The sequence below is a fragment of the Quercus lobata genome, chromosome 11 (genome assembly GCF_001633185.2).
Source record: "Quercus lobata isolate SW786 chromosome 11, ValleyOak3.0 Primary Assembly, whole genome shotgun sequence".
In the NCBI taxonomy this organism is placed as follows: domain Eukaryota; kingdom Viridiplantae; phylum Streptophyta; class Magnoliopsida; order Fagales; family Fagaceae; genus Quercus; species Quercus lobata.
In genome coordinates, this window is record NC_044914.1 from 29,743,363 (window position 1) to 29,761,002 (window position 17,640).

Below are 17,640 nucleotides of genomic sequence, written 5' to 3' on the forward strand. Positions count from 1 at the left end.
CTATGATTTGACGTGAAATAGTAGTAAAAATGTTGTTTATGTAAAACTATTAAAAAAATATACCTAAAATTAATAAACAAACCGTGGACTAAGAGCATTCACAATGAGAAATGCTATTCTATTTTATTTTATCATTTCAAAAAACTATTTTATCAATTATACCATACCATTTTACAATATTCCCAACATCCCAACTTTTATTTTACCATACTACACATTAAAATAATATAAATTATATAATAAAAAAATAATATAAAATTATCTCCCTCATTCCTTTATCCATAATTTTCTATCACTTTTCCTCACTACCTCTCTCTCTCTCTCTGCCACACCGCCACCAACAAAAAGCACCACCACACCAAAACCCATTATTTAACCACCAAGAACCCAGCAAAGATTTTTCTCAAAAGTTAAAAAAAAAAAAAAAACTAGCCAAGAACAAAGCAGTAAGTGAGTGCTTGGATCCGACTTATTTGCTCGTTTGCGTTTTACATCATGTTTCGTTCTTCTTTTTTTTTTTTTTTTTTTCAAGTCGCAACTTTTGACTATTCACGGGTTCGACAAACTTCACTTTTCAGCCACTTTTTCATTAAAAATGGGTCCCACGGCATTATTTACACATTTAAAAATTATTTTGCTACAGTGTTTTTAGATTTAGTCTTCAGCAAAAATAAGTTGTATCCAAACGGACTCTAAATCTACCAAATCACCCAAAAATAATCACTGCCACTGCCATCAATCCAAACATAAACACTGCTTAGTGGGTCCGACCATGGGTGGCTCTGGTGATGGTGTTCATGTGCATGGGTTTTGGGTTTGAAGAAAATAAGTTTAAAGAGAAGATATGAGAGAGAGTAAGCTGATCCACCAAGCAAACCTAGCCATGGCACCAAGCAGACCCAGCCACAGCACCAAGGGAAAAAACCCAACCACCACCACACAAACCCCACACGACACCGACTAGCAACCACCACCATAATCACAATACCCACCACCATGCCAACACCATTCCAACCACCAAAACCCATTAAAAAAACCACCAAACCCACTACCAACAACCACAAAAGTTTCTCAAAAAAAAAAAAAAAAAAAAAAAAAAAAAAAAAAAAAAAAAAAAAAAACAACCACAAAAAAGCAACCACCACAAGAATCACCAAGAGAAACCCACACCGACAACCTTAGATGAAACCCACGCCGATAACCACCAAGAGATACCCACCGCAAGAACCACAAAAAAACCACCACCAATCTCATTGACAACCATGCCACCACGCCAATCTAAAAACCCATCACTCCAATCTCGCCGACAACCACGCCACCACACTGATCAATAAACCCATTACCCATGGCAGCAAACCCATCATGCCGATCTCGACAACAACCACGCCACCACACCGACAAGCAAACCCATGCTAGCACATCGATAAATCTTGGACTTTATAGCCAGCAAGATTTACCACGCCATGCCAACAGACATAGAAGAATGGAGAGAAAATAGAAGAGGGAGAAAGGGAGAGAAAATAGAGAAGATGAAGAAGAGAGAGGAATGAGTACAAGACAAAGAGAGAAGTGTGTCAGTGAGAGCTTCAGCTAATTAAAATATTATTATTTTGTTTTGGCATAGTGCTATAGTACCATCGTACATTTACGATGGTACTATAGCACTATGCCAAAAAAATTTACGTTTTCTCATGTTTAGCCTTCTGGTTGTTGAGACAAATTGGCCTGAATGCTAAATTTTGGTTACATTTGGAACATCCCTGACCCATTGTGAATGATCTAACAAACGGGGAGAGCAATGATAGGTAAGTGGAGGAGGAGACATCTCAAAATTGACTTTCAAGTGTAACTAATAAAATAAGTTGAACAAGTTGGGTAGAAGTCGGAGGCCCTTTTTGACTCATTGGTAGTTCTGATACCATCTACTAGATAAGAGACCACAACCAGATAAGAGTCATAGAGATTGAGCCTAATAATCACTACAAATATTCACAAACAAACGATTAAAAGAAACCCAGTTAAGTTAAACATTTCCAGGACCAGAAGTGAAGAAGCATGAGCACAATTACGTGGTTTTTCATAGTTTATTTCTTGGCTTTTGCCAACGCAGTTGCATCACAGTCGTCGATCATCAATAGGCTTCCTGGCTTTTCGGGTGATCTTCCTTTCAAACTTGAAACTGGGTGTGAGCTTTTAGTTTAGTTACTTCTGATCAGTTGTGTGATCACTGATCACAGTTTCATTCAATCTTATTATTAATTAAGAACCACTAACTTGTTAAGGGTTTTTTGAATTTTATTTATTTTTAGGTACGTTGGGGTAGGCAAATCTGATGAGGTGCAACTATTCTACTATTTCATTGAGTCTGAGAGAAGTCCAGAAGATGACCCTCTTGTGCTTTGGCTCACTGGAGGTCCTGGTTGTTCCGCATTTTCTGGCCTTGTATATGAAATGGGTATGTGCTTGAAAAGAATAATACTGCAGCTACTAACTATTTTATAATATTTTTATAAAATGTTAATATGGTTAATCTCTTATTAGCTTTTATCTAGACCTATCATTAATATCATTTTTTCATTTACCAATAATCACTCATTACATTAACAGTTTGTAAAATTTTTTATAAAATAATTTGTATCTCTAAAGCAAAACAAAGGAAATTTTGCATTATCTCTGACTTTTATATTCCTTTCTGTAAGGAGAAACTAATAATGTAAGTCAGTCTGTCGCCGCCATTAATTTTTTTTTTTTTTTTTTTTTTTTTTCTTTTTTTAAGAAACAAATCCACGTGAACATAAAAAGAGAGAATGATGTTTTAATATAAAGGCACAATTCCATTGACTAAAATTCATTATAGTTCTTTGACTTTATTTTGGTTCAATTGAGTTCTTAAGTTTCAAATCAATTCAAGTCTTTCAACCATTTAAAAAAAAAAAAAAAAAATGTCATTAAGTATACAATTAATTGATTAACTAATGGAAAAAGATTTAAAATATATATATATATATATATATTCTCATATTAGAGATATAAAAATAATTTTTATTCATTTTAAAGATTTTTTTTATGTGATAAAAATTATTTTTTAATGGCAATTTTTTAAGGAACTAATTCAAGCTAGCTGTATAAGCTTACATTAATTTAAAAGATAGAACATGAACCAATTCACACTCAAAATATGGTTTCACTTCACATTGTTTTTTTTTTTCTTCTGCCAATTAATAAAAATAAAAAAAAAGTTTGGTTTACCTTCATTACATTTTTAAAATGAATCTCCTTTTATTTTAATGAGAGATTGTCACATCACTCACTAACAAGAGCGGAGCCAGGGGGGTTAAGGGGGCAGTTACCCCCCTACCCTCCTAAAAAATACCCTTAATTATTATTAAATAACCTTGCTTATTCTTTGTTTTTGGGTTTATTAAATGCCACTCTGTTTCTTTGGTCTTGAAACAGAGCACAACTTCTAAACGAACCATTTAGGAACCTAAAGTCCTCCACTAGCATGCTTTATACTGAATATTTTAGTTTGTCCCTACCATATTATAATTTAAACATTTTATGGGTTCACATTAACCAAAGTAATAGAAATCCACATATATTGCCCTCAGTATTTATCTAATTACTAATAGTTTCATTCATTACTTGAGTTTTGGCTCTAAAAAAAATTAAAAAATAGATCACTCATGTGAGAAATTTCTCAATAGGTAAATACAATATTATGAATAAGCTTTTTTTTGTAGAGTTTTTTTTTTTTTTTTGGGTATTGTAAGGACACGATTCGTAACGAACCGTAGCGGTGTGGGGTTCGTACGTAAAAGGCCCAGACAATATGATTTGTAGAGCGTGGGTGTAAAGAACTAGGTTAACTGTGGTATCTACCTTCAAGATTTTCTCTCAAGCCCGTACAAGGTTTTTTTTTTAGTTGGTATAATGAACGTTTTTCTTTAGTCCCTAGTGCAACTCTCTCTCCCTCTTCTTACTTCCTTCTCTCCAGTTTATGTCTGTTCTTTTCTTTCCTTCTTTTTCCGATCCCCTTCTTTATGTTCTTCTTTTAGTTTATATACTCCCCCTTGCACTCCATCCTTGCCGAACACGTGTAGGTTGTGTCCGGGGGATTTCTTTCTGTCCCATCTAGCACCTCCTGGAACTTCCTATGGGCAGTTGTAAGGCTGCTTCCCTACTGTTCAGGTATCACCTCCACATTAATGTGGCCAGAGAGTTGGTTGAGAGGTCATTAATGCGGAGGCAGCTGTAGTTTCAGATATTTGTTTGCCTTATCTCTTTCATCTTTAGTCGGCTACTCTACCCTTTGAGATGACCTAATTCTGAGATCTGATCGCGGCGAGACCACGTCCTGATCGTCCTCGGACGCGATCGTCCTCGGACGCGTACTGCCGAGGAGCATGATGTCCTCGGACGGGTATACGGCCTCGGATGGGCCACTGGCCCAACAATCCTCAACCAATTCTGAATCCTATGGGCCTATCAATCGAACGATCCCCACAATAGCCACTCAAAATCCTACTTTTCGACTCTTCAGAAGAAAAGGTGGATTTTGACGTCATAAGCCTGCACCTGTGCGCATTTTGGGGCATGCCCCTGACGCTTCAGCACCCCGATTTTGGCAGCATTAAATTCTGACAACTCCCTTGTCTCCCACGTTCGACGGTGAGATCCAAATCAAACGGTAGGGGGCTTCTCTTGTTTTGTGAGCGGGAATTTCGCCGCTCACAATCTTCACATGACTATAAAGGCGCTCCCAAATTGAACCTGTACCTTACCCTTAATGTTTACGTGGTTCCAAAGCCTATACACTAAATCTGCCCTCTTCCAGTCTTCACTGTTCTCCTGGCGACTACAAATAATCGTACGTTGTCCGAAGTCGTTCCTTTGAACCTGTAAGTCCTCTTGAAGCTTTTACCATTTTTATTCAAAACCAAAAAGTTTTTTCTCTACTAAGTCTCTTTAGAAAAAATGGGGAAACAGAGGAATCCCTTTCGGTGTCTCGTTGACTCCGAGGAGGGTATTAGAAACTTCTGCTCTAAGTACAATATCCCACCAACGGTAGGGATGAGGTATGCAACCCAAGGGGAGTGGGTTGACGCCAGGCAAACTGGGGAAGTGGTTATCCCCATGATCGCCTTTATTGAAGGCGGGATGACCATCCCCATGGGTAGTATCACTAGGGGTTACCTTAATTTCTTTAGGCTATCCCCCACCCAATGCGCTCCTAATATGTTTAGGGTTCTAGGGAGTATAGATGCTCTGAATCAGAGAATGGGTCTAAATCTATCCCATCACGACGTGAATTGGGTGTACAGCCTTCACCGCCTAGCTGACCAGGACTATTATCTCAAGTCGAGATATCCTGAAGTAAGGTTAATTCAGTGCCTCCCTACTTCAAATAAGTACCTAAAAGAAGATTTCCTCATTTTTTCTAGGGAATGACATGATGGTCTACCTTGCCCGACAGTGGAGGGTACACCAGGTGGGTGCGAAGTTATAGACCTATGCTACTTAGCCCATGATCACATTTTAATTACCTTTATTATTTTCGCGTCTTACAACTTTTAACTTTAAAATCAACGGTTTTGCAGATAGACGCTACACGAAGCCCAATCTTAGATTGGTCAATAAAGCGAGCCTAGACAGATTATTGAGAGCTGAAATATACGTGAACGAAGCTGATGGTCAGCTATGGGCAGCACATTTAATTCTTGGATATACCCCCTTTTCTTTTGGCTTTCAGGTGCCGAAGTGCGTGATTAGGGCACGCGATCCTCGGCTTCGCCGTATCAGTGTTGCCTACGAAGGGTTCATCATTCCAGAAGGTATTCCACTTCCCGAACACACACCTCTCACAGAGCCTCTTTTCGTGGCCAGCGTCTCAGTGGGGCCTTCTTCACCCTCACCTTCCCTCAAGAAAAAGGGGGCCAATAGGAGAAGGAAAAGGGAAAAAAAACAAGGAAACCGTTGTAACAGTATCTGAATCCACGGACGATTTTGAGATTTTCGATCAGCCCTCAAGCTCCGAGGAAAGTTCTGACGAGATGGGGGTACAAAGGAAACCCCAGAAAAGCTTGATGGAGCTGATAGGAGGTCAACAGGGAAAGTCTGCACTTGCCCAAACAATACTATCTCAGGTTTCACCTCTTCCAGCTAGGTCTCCTCCTCCAGTCCCTCGCCACCCTCCTCGATCATCTCCGCAACCAGCACCGCCCAGCACTGCCGAGCAAGAGAAGCGCAGAGAACAGAAGGGTAAGGGGATGGCAGATGCGAACAAATCTCGTCCCACTCGAGAGGAAGATGTCCAACGAGCTACAAAGCAGCAGAAAACTGGGCACCCCGCTACGTGGGGCCAAGAGAAATTCGATTCCCCACATCCCGATTCACAAGCGTGGCTGCCAGTTCCTATGCTCGGTGGGGAGCCCCTGCGAGACGATGCCTCTGTAAGGGACTTCAACGGCGGCATTGGGTGCCACGTAGCCTTGGCCATAGAGGAGGCCTTATTGCTCCCAAAGGATATGGCTGAGATAAAGAATGTGAGGAAGAACCAACTCATCCTTGACAATAAACGATACTTGGGCATGGTGAGAAGCTGTCTTTTATACTGTTTCCTTCTGTGACTGTTACTTACTAATGTGCACTTTTCATTAACTATAACGTTAACTCACCCCCCCCCCCATTTTTTACAGATCATCCAAAACACTTTCAAGCTAGATGAGATGCTCAATACTTGCTCCAACCAGCTAGATGGTGAAAGGAAAAGAAGGGTAATGGTTGTACAAACCTTATCCAAATCTGAACAAGATTTAAGCGACGCAAGGAAAAAACTACAGGTCGAAGAAGAAGCTCGCAAGAGTGCTGAATCGATATCAGAAGGCTACCGAAGCAGGCCGAGGAACAAGCCAAGCTTCTGCGCGAGGCGAATGCTGAGCTGAAGAAGACTCAGGAGCAAGTTCTTGTTCTTAAGAAGCATCTAGAAGAAACTCAGAGGCTAAGGGAGAAAGCCGAAAAGTTTAAAGAACAAGCCGAGAAAGCAAAAATCGAGTCTGAGCAGGCAATGAATGAAGCCGAGTAGAGGGGCTACGAAATTGGGATAGTTGAAACTGAGAAAGCGTTAAGAGCCGAAGTTCCGGAGGTGTGGCGCATCTTCTGTGCGAGAACCTGGAGCGAGGCTCTTAACCGTGCGGGGGTTGAAGCCTCATTTGAACTATGTAAGCCAGAGAACGTATATTACCCCGAAGCGATACGCTCCTCAGCTCCTCAACCACACCAGGCTGATACTCCAGCCCTAGCTATTAACCCCAGCGAGGAGGTTTTACCTCGCAATTCCCCTCCAGGAGCTTCCCTAAACAAATCCACCACTGCTTTGAAGACAGATACGGTCTTACAGGGTTTTCAACAAGAATTGGATTCCACAGTTCAATCAACTGGGGGCATTATCAATTAAAAGTAAAAAAAGATAGAAACTATTTTGTAATTTAATTTAGACATTTAATAAAGGACTTTCTCGCTTACTTTCTTATCATTCTGATGGTTCTAAGTTATCTTCACACTTACTTACTTTGTCGTCGTAATTTTGGATGGGTTCATTTCAGACGCCTCTTTCATTGTATGCCAATCTTGCATTCGAAACTCTCTCTTTCTGACTCCTTAACGAATGTTCATAGGGCATTACTTTCACTAAGTTTATGATTTAGAAAACTCATCACCACTCTATTTGCCATTTAATAATTCAATACACAACTTAGCAGGTAAGTTTCAACCGAATTAGTGGTCTAAGGATTTGACATAATATAGTTTCTGTTTAACAACTCAGTATGAATGATAGGATGTTAATTTCCACTAAGTTTGCGATCCGAGGACCTGGCATAACTTAGTTTCTGTTTAACAATTCAGTATGATAGGATGTTAATTTCCACTAAGTTTGCGATCCGAGGACCCAGCATAACTCAGTTTCTGTTTAACAATTCAGTATGATAGGATGTTAATTTCCACTAAGTTTGCGATCCGAGGACCCGGCATAACTCAGTTTCTGTTTAACAATTCCCTTATGGGTCACCATGTACCCCAAGAATTTCCCGGAACTTACACCAAAGGAGCACTTCGAAGCATTCAGGCGCAACTTGTGTTCTCTCAGTATCCCGAAGATGCTAGTGAGGTCCTCCACATGTTCAGTCACTACCTTTCTTTTCACTACCATGTCATCAATATAAACTTCAATACTTCTGCCCAGCTGTGGCTCAAACATTTTTGTCATCATGCGTTGGTAGGTAGATCCAGCATTTTTCAAACCGAAAGGCATCACCTTGTAATGGTAGTTCCCAACCGGGGTCACGAAAGCGGTCTTTTCTTGATCATCGACGCTAACGGTATTTGGTGATACCCTTGAAAGGCATCCAAGAAGCTCATCCTAGGGTGGCCCACGGTCGCATCCACTAGCTGGTCAATCTTTGGCATAGGAAATGGGTCCTTGGGACATGCCTTATTAAGATCCGTGAAATCCACGCACACTCGCCACTTTCCCGTCTTCTTCTTCACTACCACCGTATTGGCTAGCCATTGGGGGTAAAAGACTTCTTTGATAGTCCCAGCCTGTTTTAGCTTGGCAACTTCACTTCGGACTGCCTCGACATGCTCTTTCGATGGTCGCCGAGGAATTTGCCTCCCGGGGGGAACGACAGGGTTTACATTGAGTCGGTGACAAATGAAACTTGGGTCTACTCCTGGAGCTTCATACGGGTCCCATGCAAAGACGTCCACATTAGCTCGGAGGAACTCCAGCAAACTCGCTTTCTCTTGCAGAGGCAACTTGGCCCCAACTCGAAAGAATTTCTCTGGATCATCAGCAACAGTCACCTTCTCCAGATCTTCACACTCTACCCCATTGGTTGGTACGTCTAAACCTGATGCTGGGATCTTTAATTGCTATGACTCATTATCGGCTGTAGCCAAGGTTTCTGCCTCAGGTCGATGCCGTATAGCCGCTACTTGGCATTGCCGAGCAGCTGCTTGGTTCCCTACTATCTCCAGCACTTGGTCTCCAGACGGGTACTTCACCTTTTGATGCAGGGTGGATGAAATCGCTTTAAGTGTGTGGAGCCAGGGTCTGCCCAAGATAGCCGTATACGGAGAATAAACATCTACGACAATAAAATCCACCTCCACCACCTCCGTGCCTGACTGCACGGGCAACCTGATTAGCCCCATGGGAATGACTAACCTTCCCTCAAAACTGACCAGAGGGGAATTATAGGTTGTCAAGTCCTGCTGCTTCAAACCTAGCCCCTTGTACAAATCCGGATACATCACATCCGCTGCGCTTCCCTGATCAACCATCACTCTTCGGACATCGTACCCACTAATTCTCAGCGTTACCACCAAGGCATCCTCATGTGGTTGTATGGTTCCCTCCAAATCTTCGTCTGAAAATCCCAAAACCAAGGGGACACGCTTCTTGGCTCTCTTCCATGCTTGAGAATGATCCTCGGCCGGGGATCGGGACACCGACAACACTCTGGTGGGGCAAGATCCAGTCCTCCCCAGGGCCGCAAAGATGACGTTGATTGTACCCCGAGGGAGCCTTGATGAAGCATCCCCACGCACCTCGGAACCTGCTTGGCTCGCCCTTCCACTGGAGTGATGCAAGAGCTGCCTTAATTTTCCTTCCCGGACCAACTGCTCCAAATGGTCCCATAAATTCCTGCAGTTGTCTGTCGTGTGTCCATGGTCCTGATGGTAATGGCAATACAAACTCGGGTTGCATTTTGTAGGCTCTCCTGCCATCCTGTTAGGCCATTTGAAAAATGGCTCGTCCTTTATCTTCTCAAAAACCTGCTGAACAGGCTCCCGAAATACCGCATTAACGACCTGGGAGTCTGCCGAGGCCAACTGGCCAACAAAGTCCCTCCTCGGTCGGTTGTTATTATAACGATCCGACCTGAAATCCCTCCTCTCCTGAGGGATCATCTTGGCCTTTCCTTTCCCCTGAAGTTGATCATCCTCTATCCTTTTGTACTTCTCTATTTTGTCCATCAGTTGGCACACACTGGTAACAGGTTTACCCGTCAAGGATTTCCTCAAGTCGTGATCAACTGGGAGACCGGCTTTGAAAGTGGTTATGGCCACAGCGTCATTCTTCCCTCCTATTTCGTTAAACATCTCCCAATACCTATCCGAATAGCTCTTGAGAGTCTCGCCCTCTCGCATAGACAAGGTCAACAAGGACCCCAGCGGCAAAGGAGTCCTGTTGCATGTAATAAAACAAGCACCAAAAGCCTGGGTCAGTGCTTTGAAAGATCCAACAGAGTTGGCCCTTAAGCCATTGAACCACCTCATCGCCGTTGGATCCAAACTCGACGGAAAAATCTTGCACATCAGGGCATCATCCCTGGAATGAATAGCCATCTTCTGGCTGTAATAGTTTACATGTTCCACCGAATCCGAATGGCCATCATACAGAGAGAACGTAGGTTGATTGAACCGCCGAGGATGGGTAGCATCATCTATGCTTCTTGTAAAGGGTAACCTGGAAATTTGACTCAAGGCTTTGTTCATGGCATCGTTTCCCAAGCCCCTACTAGTTGGACTTTTACGCTTACGCCTATGGCGACGCTCCTCTTCGTAGGAGAAAGTCTCGCTCTGCGGAGTTCTCGACCTCCGCCTGTAGCTAGTTCCATCCGACTCCCCGGATGATAGTTCGGAGCGAGGTGGGGAACGTTCCCGTCGTGCATGGCGCAGCTCTTTCTTCAAGTCCGCAATCTCACGTTGCAGATCCCCACCATGCTTCGCGTGGGAAACGTGACTCTTCCCGCGTGTATGGCTCCTCGTGGTATGAGTGGTATGTATACTTCCCTCCCGGACTAACCTCCGTTCGGGACTCCTTCGAGGACCACCATGCTGAGAGCCCCTTGATTCCGCTTGGTGCAAGTTGACATCATCCTGTTGCAGTCCCGCTGCGGGATGAAGTAGCTCCACTTCTTCCATCGGAAACGTTGTATCAGAGGTTGTACAAGCTAACACAAGCTCTTCCCACAGACGGTGCCAATTGTAAGGACACGATTCGTAACGAACCGTAGCGGTGTGGGGTTCGTACGTAAAAGGCCCAGACAATATGATTTGTAGAGCGTGGGTGTAAAGAACTAGGTTAACTGTGGTATCTACCTCCAAGATTTTCTCTCAAGCCCGTACAAGGTTTTTTTTTCAGTTGGTATAATGAACGTTTTTCTTTAGTCCCTAGTGCAACTCTCTCTCCCTCCTCTTACTTCCTTCTCTCCAGTTTATGTCTGTTCTTTTCTTTCCTTCTTTTTCCGATCCCCTTTTTTATGTTCTTCTTTTAGTTTATATACTCCCCCTTGCGCTCCATCCTCACCGAACACGTGTAGGCTGTGTCCGGGGGATTTCTTTCTGTCCCATCTGGCACCTCCTGGAACTTCCTATGAGCAGCTGTAAGGCTGCTTCCCTACTGTTCAGGTATCACCTCTACATTAATGTGGCCAGAGAGTTAGTTGAGAGGTCATTAATGCGGAGGCAGCTGTAGTTTCAGATATTTGTTTGCCTTATCTCTTTCATCTTTAGTCGGCTACTCTACCCTTTGAGATGACCTAATTCTGAGATCTGATCGCGGCGAGACCACGTCCTGATCGTCCTCGGACGCGTACTGCCGAGGAGCATGATGTCCTCGGACGGGTATACGGCCTCGGATGGGCCACTGGCCCAACAATCCTCAACCAATTCTGAATCCTATGGGCCTATCAATCAAACGATCCTCACAGGTATAATTACATTAAATATAACTTTTTTTTTTTGAGAAAAGTTAAATATAACTTTAAATATCACTTCGTATTTAAATAAATAGCTTTTAATTTTTCAAATTGGTCTCAAATATTATATATTCACATAATATGTGTAAATGCATGTATTATATATAAATTCCCCCCCTCCCCCCCCCCAACTCAAATCCTGGCTCTACCATTGCCCACTAACTAAATAAAAAATGGGAATTAAAATTCACTACCTCTTACTATTATATATTTAAAATAAAATGACATGTTCAATTAAAAATGTAATGGAAGTAAGCCAAACTCTTTATTAACTATGATTTTTGTTATTTTGATAATTACAACCGAGGAGTGGGTATTTGAAACTTTTTTTTTTTTTTTTTTTTGAGAGATTTTCAACCGCTCCTGATGATAGTCTTTTATCATCAGACCAAGACACCAATCAGTTTTTGGTGTAGACGGGGATTGAACTCCAGATCTTTTATACAACCATCAGAGATTTTACCAGTTGAGTTAATTGAAACCCACTCCAAGAAATGCTTGCTGAGTAATAAGACTCTTAGCAACAGAATTAATATATATATATATATATATATATATATATTAATTGTAGGTTTTTCTTTTGTTTAGGTCCATTATCATTTGACTATGAAAGGTCCAAAAGCAACTCACCAAAATTGAAGTTGAACCCATACTCCTGGACAAAGGTACGAAACTTTAGCAGCCTCCAATAATAAGGTTTTCATGAAAATTACGTTGTCAATTTGATGGTTAATTAGGTGTTTATGTAAACCGAAAGAAATGGCCTTCATTTTTTTTCAGGTTGCTAATATAATATTTGTGGATGAACCGGTTGGCACTGGATTCTCTTATGCAAAAAGTTCGGAAGGATACAATATCAGTGATACATTGGCCGCAGCAGAACTCTATGAATTTCTACTGAAGGTGATCAAAAACTATATAATAACATGATTTAATTTAGTACATGGGAATTATAGTGATGATACAAATATATAAGGGTTACAGCCAGAAATTTTTTGCTCAAGTGGCCTATTCATTTTAATTTTTGAGTTGTGATGCAGTGGCTTAAGCTTCACCCCAAGTTCCTCACAAATTCATTGTACATCATGGGAGATTCTTACTCGGGCATAATCATCCCAATCCTTGTTCAAAAAATATCAGATGGTAACTTACATAAATGAAAACCAACTATGTTTTTTTCTTCTTAATTCATACTTAATTTTGCTACAAAACAATACAAAGAACCAAAAAAAAAAAATCATTTTGATCACATGAAAAGATTTTAGGATGGTAATTGGCTATTTCATTTTGTTGCAGGTAATGAAGTTGGCCAGGAGCCGCGAATGAATCTTAAGGTACAAGTTCAAGCACATTAAAATTTGAATAACTTCAATTACTTTAATTTCGCTCTTATTCATCAAGGCCATCTAGTTTTGGAGTTTTTACTTCATATGGAAATCTAATTTCGCTTTAAATTGGGGCCAGGGATATGCGATTGGAAACCCAGTGACAAATACACATGATGACTTGAATGCAAGAATTCCATTTGCTCACCTAAAGACGCTTATATCAGAAGAACTATATGAGGTGATTTTCTGGTTTTTTTTTTTAATTTTAATTTATTTTATTATTTCTGAATCTTTAGAGTCACAGATTGCAATCATAAGATGTCCTTAAAACTCATTCTCAAACGATTGACCCAATTGTGCCCAAATAACCTGCTACATGATTGTCCTTCGAATAGACTTGTAAGCAATTTTGCAGGAAAGACTTTCTTTTGACATTTTTGAACTGGTTTAGACTAGGAAAAGTTGATCATAATTAAAAAAAAAAAAAATGCTCATGTTAATTGCTTTGAGACCCAAGTTAGAGATTTTGGCTTAGATTGCAGGCCATGGGAATTCTTTTGCAGTGTCACTAATGTGGCAAGTGATTTAAATATAGAAATCAGTGTCCACGATTTCCCTATTGAGGATGCTACACCTGCTGGAATATATGTTACTTTCTTATATGTTCAACTCTCTCTTTCAAAAATATCCTACTAAAATTTGTGATACTTTGTTCTTTTCTAGTCAGCTAAAAACAACTGCAAGGGCGAGTATAGGAATGTAGATCCTAGCAATGCAGCATGTGTGGACGATCTTAATATCTTCACTGAGGTGAGTGCAAAAACCAATTGTGGTTCTAATAAGAAATATCATTTTTTTTTTTCTAAATATAATTTTGCTTCAATCTTTACAAGAGGAGAGTATGTGAAGCGCTAAGAAATGTGTATTTGGACTTTCATGTATCATATCGCATGTACATTGATATATCTCTTGCATTTGCAGTGTACTGTGAAAATATATACTGCACAAATATTGGAGCCTGACTGTCAGAAATTATCCCCAAAACCTAGACCAAGTGTGTCAAATTGGGATCCAGATACTCTTATGGAAGATCCTGTAGACCTTCTCCAATCTATTACTCATCTTCCGGAACCAAGAAGATGGTGTCGGGTAAAATTTTTCTCTCTCTTTCACATACAATGTCATGAGTCAAGCTGGTCTTGGGCCTTTCTGCTCATGTAGTTGTTTGACAAGGTTATGCTGCACTCTTTGAAAATATAGCTAACTATATACTAACAAGGTTACTCCTTTTTGTAGAATTATAACTATCTGTACTCCTACATTTGGGCAAATGATAAAATTGTTCAACAGGCTCTTCACATTCGGGAGGTATGTTGATCGATAGAGTGTTAACATTGATATCTCAAATTCAGTAGTTTTTTTAAGTTCTTTCAAATTGACAAGCAGGGAAGCATCAGTGAGTGGGTGAGATGCAATGAGAGCTTAGTATACACATACGACGTCTCAAGTAGCCTAAACTATCACCGGAACCTTATCAAGAAAGGCTACCAGGTCCTCATATACAGGTAATATAACAATTTCTTTTACCATGCTTCAGTCCCTAGAATTAACTATTAGTCACATATCCAATGCAAAGATAGAAAAGTTTAAGTCGCTTTAACCCTCTTTCTAGTGGCTGTTGTCAAAAAACTCACTTAAATCAACTTAAAAAGAGTGAAAAATAGAAGTTCATTTTCTGCAGAAACATGCACACACAGAAGCAAAAAAGAGCAAATGAGAGGAGGAATAGATAATTTTCAGATTCCATTGCTGCTATCCACTTTTTCAGTATTACATCTGCTTTATAGACTTCAATGTACAACCATTTTCAACCTTATAAAGGGCCATAAAATCCAAGATTTACAAGATATTACTCGAATAGAAACTAACTGAACTTTTAGCACTGTAGAACAATAACAGATTGAAGTAGTTATATTTTACAGCAAATTCTTCTTAACATTCTCCCATCTAATATGCTGTCCTAAAACTCCTAAGGCTTTTCAAAGTAGATGAAATTTCTTCCTTGGAAGTGCTTCCGTAATATATTATCCAATTGCTCCTCTTATACAAAACTTCAGCTCAACTTTTGGCCGGCTTCAATTGCATCTCTAATAAAGTGATGCTTGATGCTTAATGTCTTGGATTAACTAAGGCAGATTAGGTTAGCTATTGCTAGTTTATTGTCATAATACATATCACAAGCTGCTTCTTGGCCATACAATTCAATTAACACTAACCAAAGTTTACAAGATATTACTTTAATTAAAAAAACTACCCATAGAAACACAAATCTGTGAACAATAACAAGTTGGTTCAAAATGTTTGCATAGGACATTACTATTAACACCTTCACTAGATTCCATTTTTCATTGCTGGGAATTAAAAATTTGATATAATCAGTTCAAATTTCATCTTATGTTTTATTGAAATTCTTATTGAACAATGGTTTTCTTGTTTTGTTCCAAATAACACAGCGGTGATCATGACATGGTCATTCCATACATAGCTACGCATGCATGGATAGTATCGCTAAACCTTACTATTGCCCATGATTGGAGGCCATGGTTTGTTGATGGGCAAGTCGCAGGGTAAGCTTCTACCTCAACTTTCATCTTTCAGCAACCCTATAGCCTCTTCCACCATCCCCCTAACTTTTTAAATTTTAAATACAAGTTATATTCTAATATAAAGCTTATAATTGTTTTATGGATTATTTTTAATTGTATTGTGCAGATTCACAATGCAGTATACATCTAAAAAGTACTGCTTGACATTTGCAACAGTAAAGGCAAGAATAAGTAACTAGTTAATTGTTCCATATAAAAATATTTTCCAAGTAATAGCCACAAGTTAACTCTAGCATTTGCTTCTTTGTAGGGAGGGGGGCATACAGCTCCAGAGTACAAGCCCAATGAATGTCTTGCCATGATTGATAGGTGGCTATCTTACTATCCCCTCTAGTGAATAGTGGATTTTACCAATCCATTCAATTAAGTAGGCTTGTAGTGCATCTAACATTTCAAGTAATTTTAGTTGTCTACTCAATATAAAATGATAAAAAAACTTCTTCACTTTTTTATTTCCATTCTTTGATTCCCGTTCATGAATAAATTTAAATATAAGTTCCTTCCGTTGAGCCTTTAAATATAATGTATGCAAATCTTCTTGCTATAATATACGTTGTGTTCTTGATAGATTTATCCCCTAAACTCAAACAATATGCATGAGATGAGTATTGGAACCAACAAAGATAGAATGATATGCAAGCCAAGTTCAACATAGCTTGGTTGTTGGGCCTTAATTTTAATTCTAACATCAATCATACATACAACTTTCAATTTCAAGGATGATGTGATTTGACCTAACTTGCTATGCTTTCTCTTATAATATTGTTTTTATTTATTTATTTAGCCCACTATTGGAAATTATAATACATATTTTAAGCGATTGCTTGGAACTTGTAAAATCCATAACTAAATTAGCATTAAAAAAAAAAAAAAAATTCAAAATGGACAAGATTTCTTGTGGATATTCTTCAAATTATTAGATGTCAATTACAACTATTCAACCTCATGAGCACATATATATACACATGATGACTTATATTGTATTTGATTATAAAATGGATTCACGGGTCTTTCCATGTTGGATCCACATGAAGGAATGGGGGTTTGTAATTTAAGATTTCTTGTCATCAATGAGTTCAAAATGTTTAATGCAACTCTCAAGTGGATTTTGGTCGATCTTTAATGAGACAATGTGTGTCGATGGGTTTTTTTATTTTTTTTTATTTTTTTATTTTTTTTATTGAACCAACAGACTATTCATGGTTTGTAATTGTAAAGGATTATTGAATTCAGAATAAACTTGGTTCTTGCATACTTATGGTTGAAATTGGTGTTTATGTTGGATGTGTGATAAGGTTGACATATATAGCACATTTTCCAAATCTATGATAATAAATGATGATGCATAAAATTTTCAGTGAGCTGATCGCCCACACACGTGTCGAATGAGGTACCTGAAGAACAAAGAAGATGAATAACCTATAGAGAGTATCAGTGAGGTGCTGGCCAAAGACCCTCCGAAGGTTAAGTTAGTAATAGAAGAATCTCCAATAACTCAAAAGTGTAAGAGTTAGGAAATTGTACGTACCTTGAGATAGTTAAGGTTTGATGTTTATATAATTGCGGATAGCCAACCAGAATCCCTTGATTTTTGGTGTTGGGGGGGGGGGGGGTGTTGGGGGGGTTCCTTGTAAAGAAGGCATGGAATCATTACTCCAAGATCCTAGGACTTTCCTTCCCATATTAGAGAAGATACGTGTGTGGAGAGGAGTCTTTGAACATGGTGTACAAGCTATTTCCATATGAGGATGTATAAGTAGAGAACACGTAAGTGCCCGTAGGACCCATCATATCCATCTGTTGCCTCGTTCTCTCACC

The 17,640-nt window shown here is 39.7% G+C and overlaps 1 protein-coding gene across 2 annotated transcripts; it reads left to right on the forward strand.

Moving 5' to 3' along the window:
• The first annotated feature begins 1,908 nt into the window (after window positions 1–1,908).
• LOC115968101 (serine carboxypeptidase-like 7) lies at window positions 1,909–16,974 on the forward strand. Of its 2 annotated transcripts, none has more exons than XM_031087334.1 (14): window positions 1,909–2,183; window positions 2,310–2,455; window positions 12,417–12,493; window positions 12,609–12,731; window positions 12,869–12,971; window positions 13,125–13,162; window positions 13,293–13,394; window positions 13,880–13,966; window positions 14,138–14,305; window positions 14,453–14,524; window positions 14,603–14,721; window positions 15,670–15,783; window positions 15,929–15,983; window positions 16,073–16,974. In XM_031087334.1, the coding sequence occupies exons 1-14, from the start codon at window positions 2,056–2,058 to the stop codon at window positions 16,154–16,156; spliced, it is 1,416 nt and encodes a 471-aa protein (XP_030943194.1). In that variant the 5' UTR covers window positions 1,909–2,055; the 3' UTR covers window positions 16,157–16,974. The 2 variants fall into 2 exon arrangements, with proteins under 2 accessions (XP_030943194.1, XP_030943195.1); XM_031087335.1 differs by having other exon boundaries at window positions 2,063–2,155; window positions 16,073–16,973.
• Window positions 16,975–17,640: the final 666 nt, after the last annotated feature.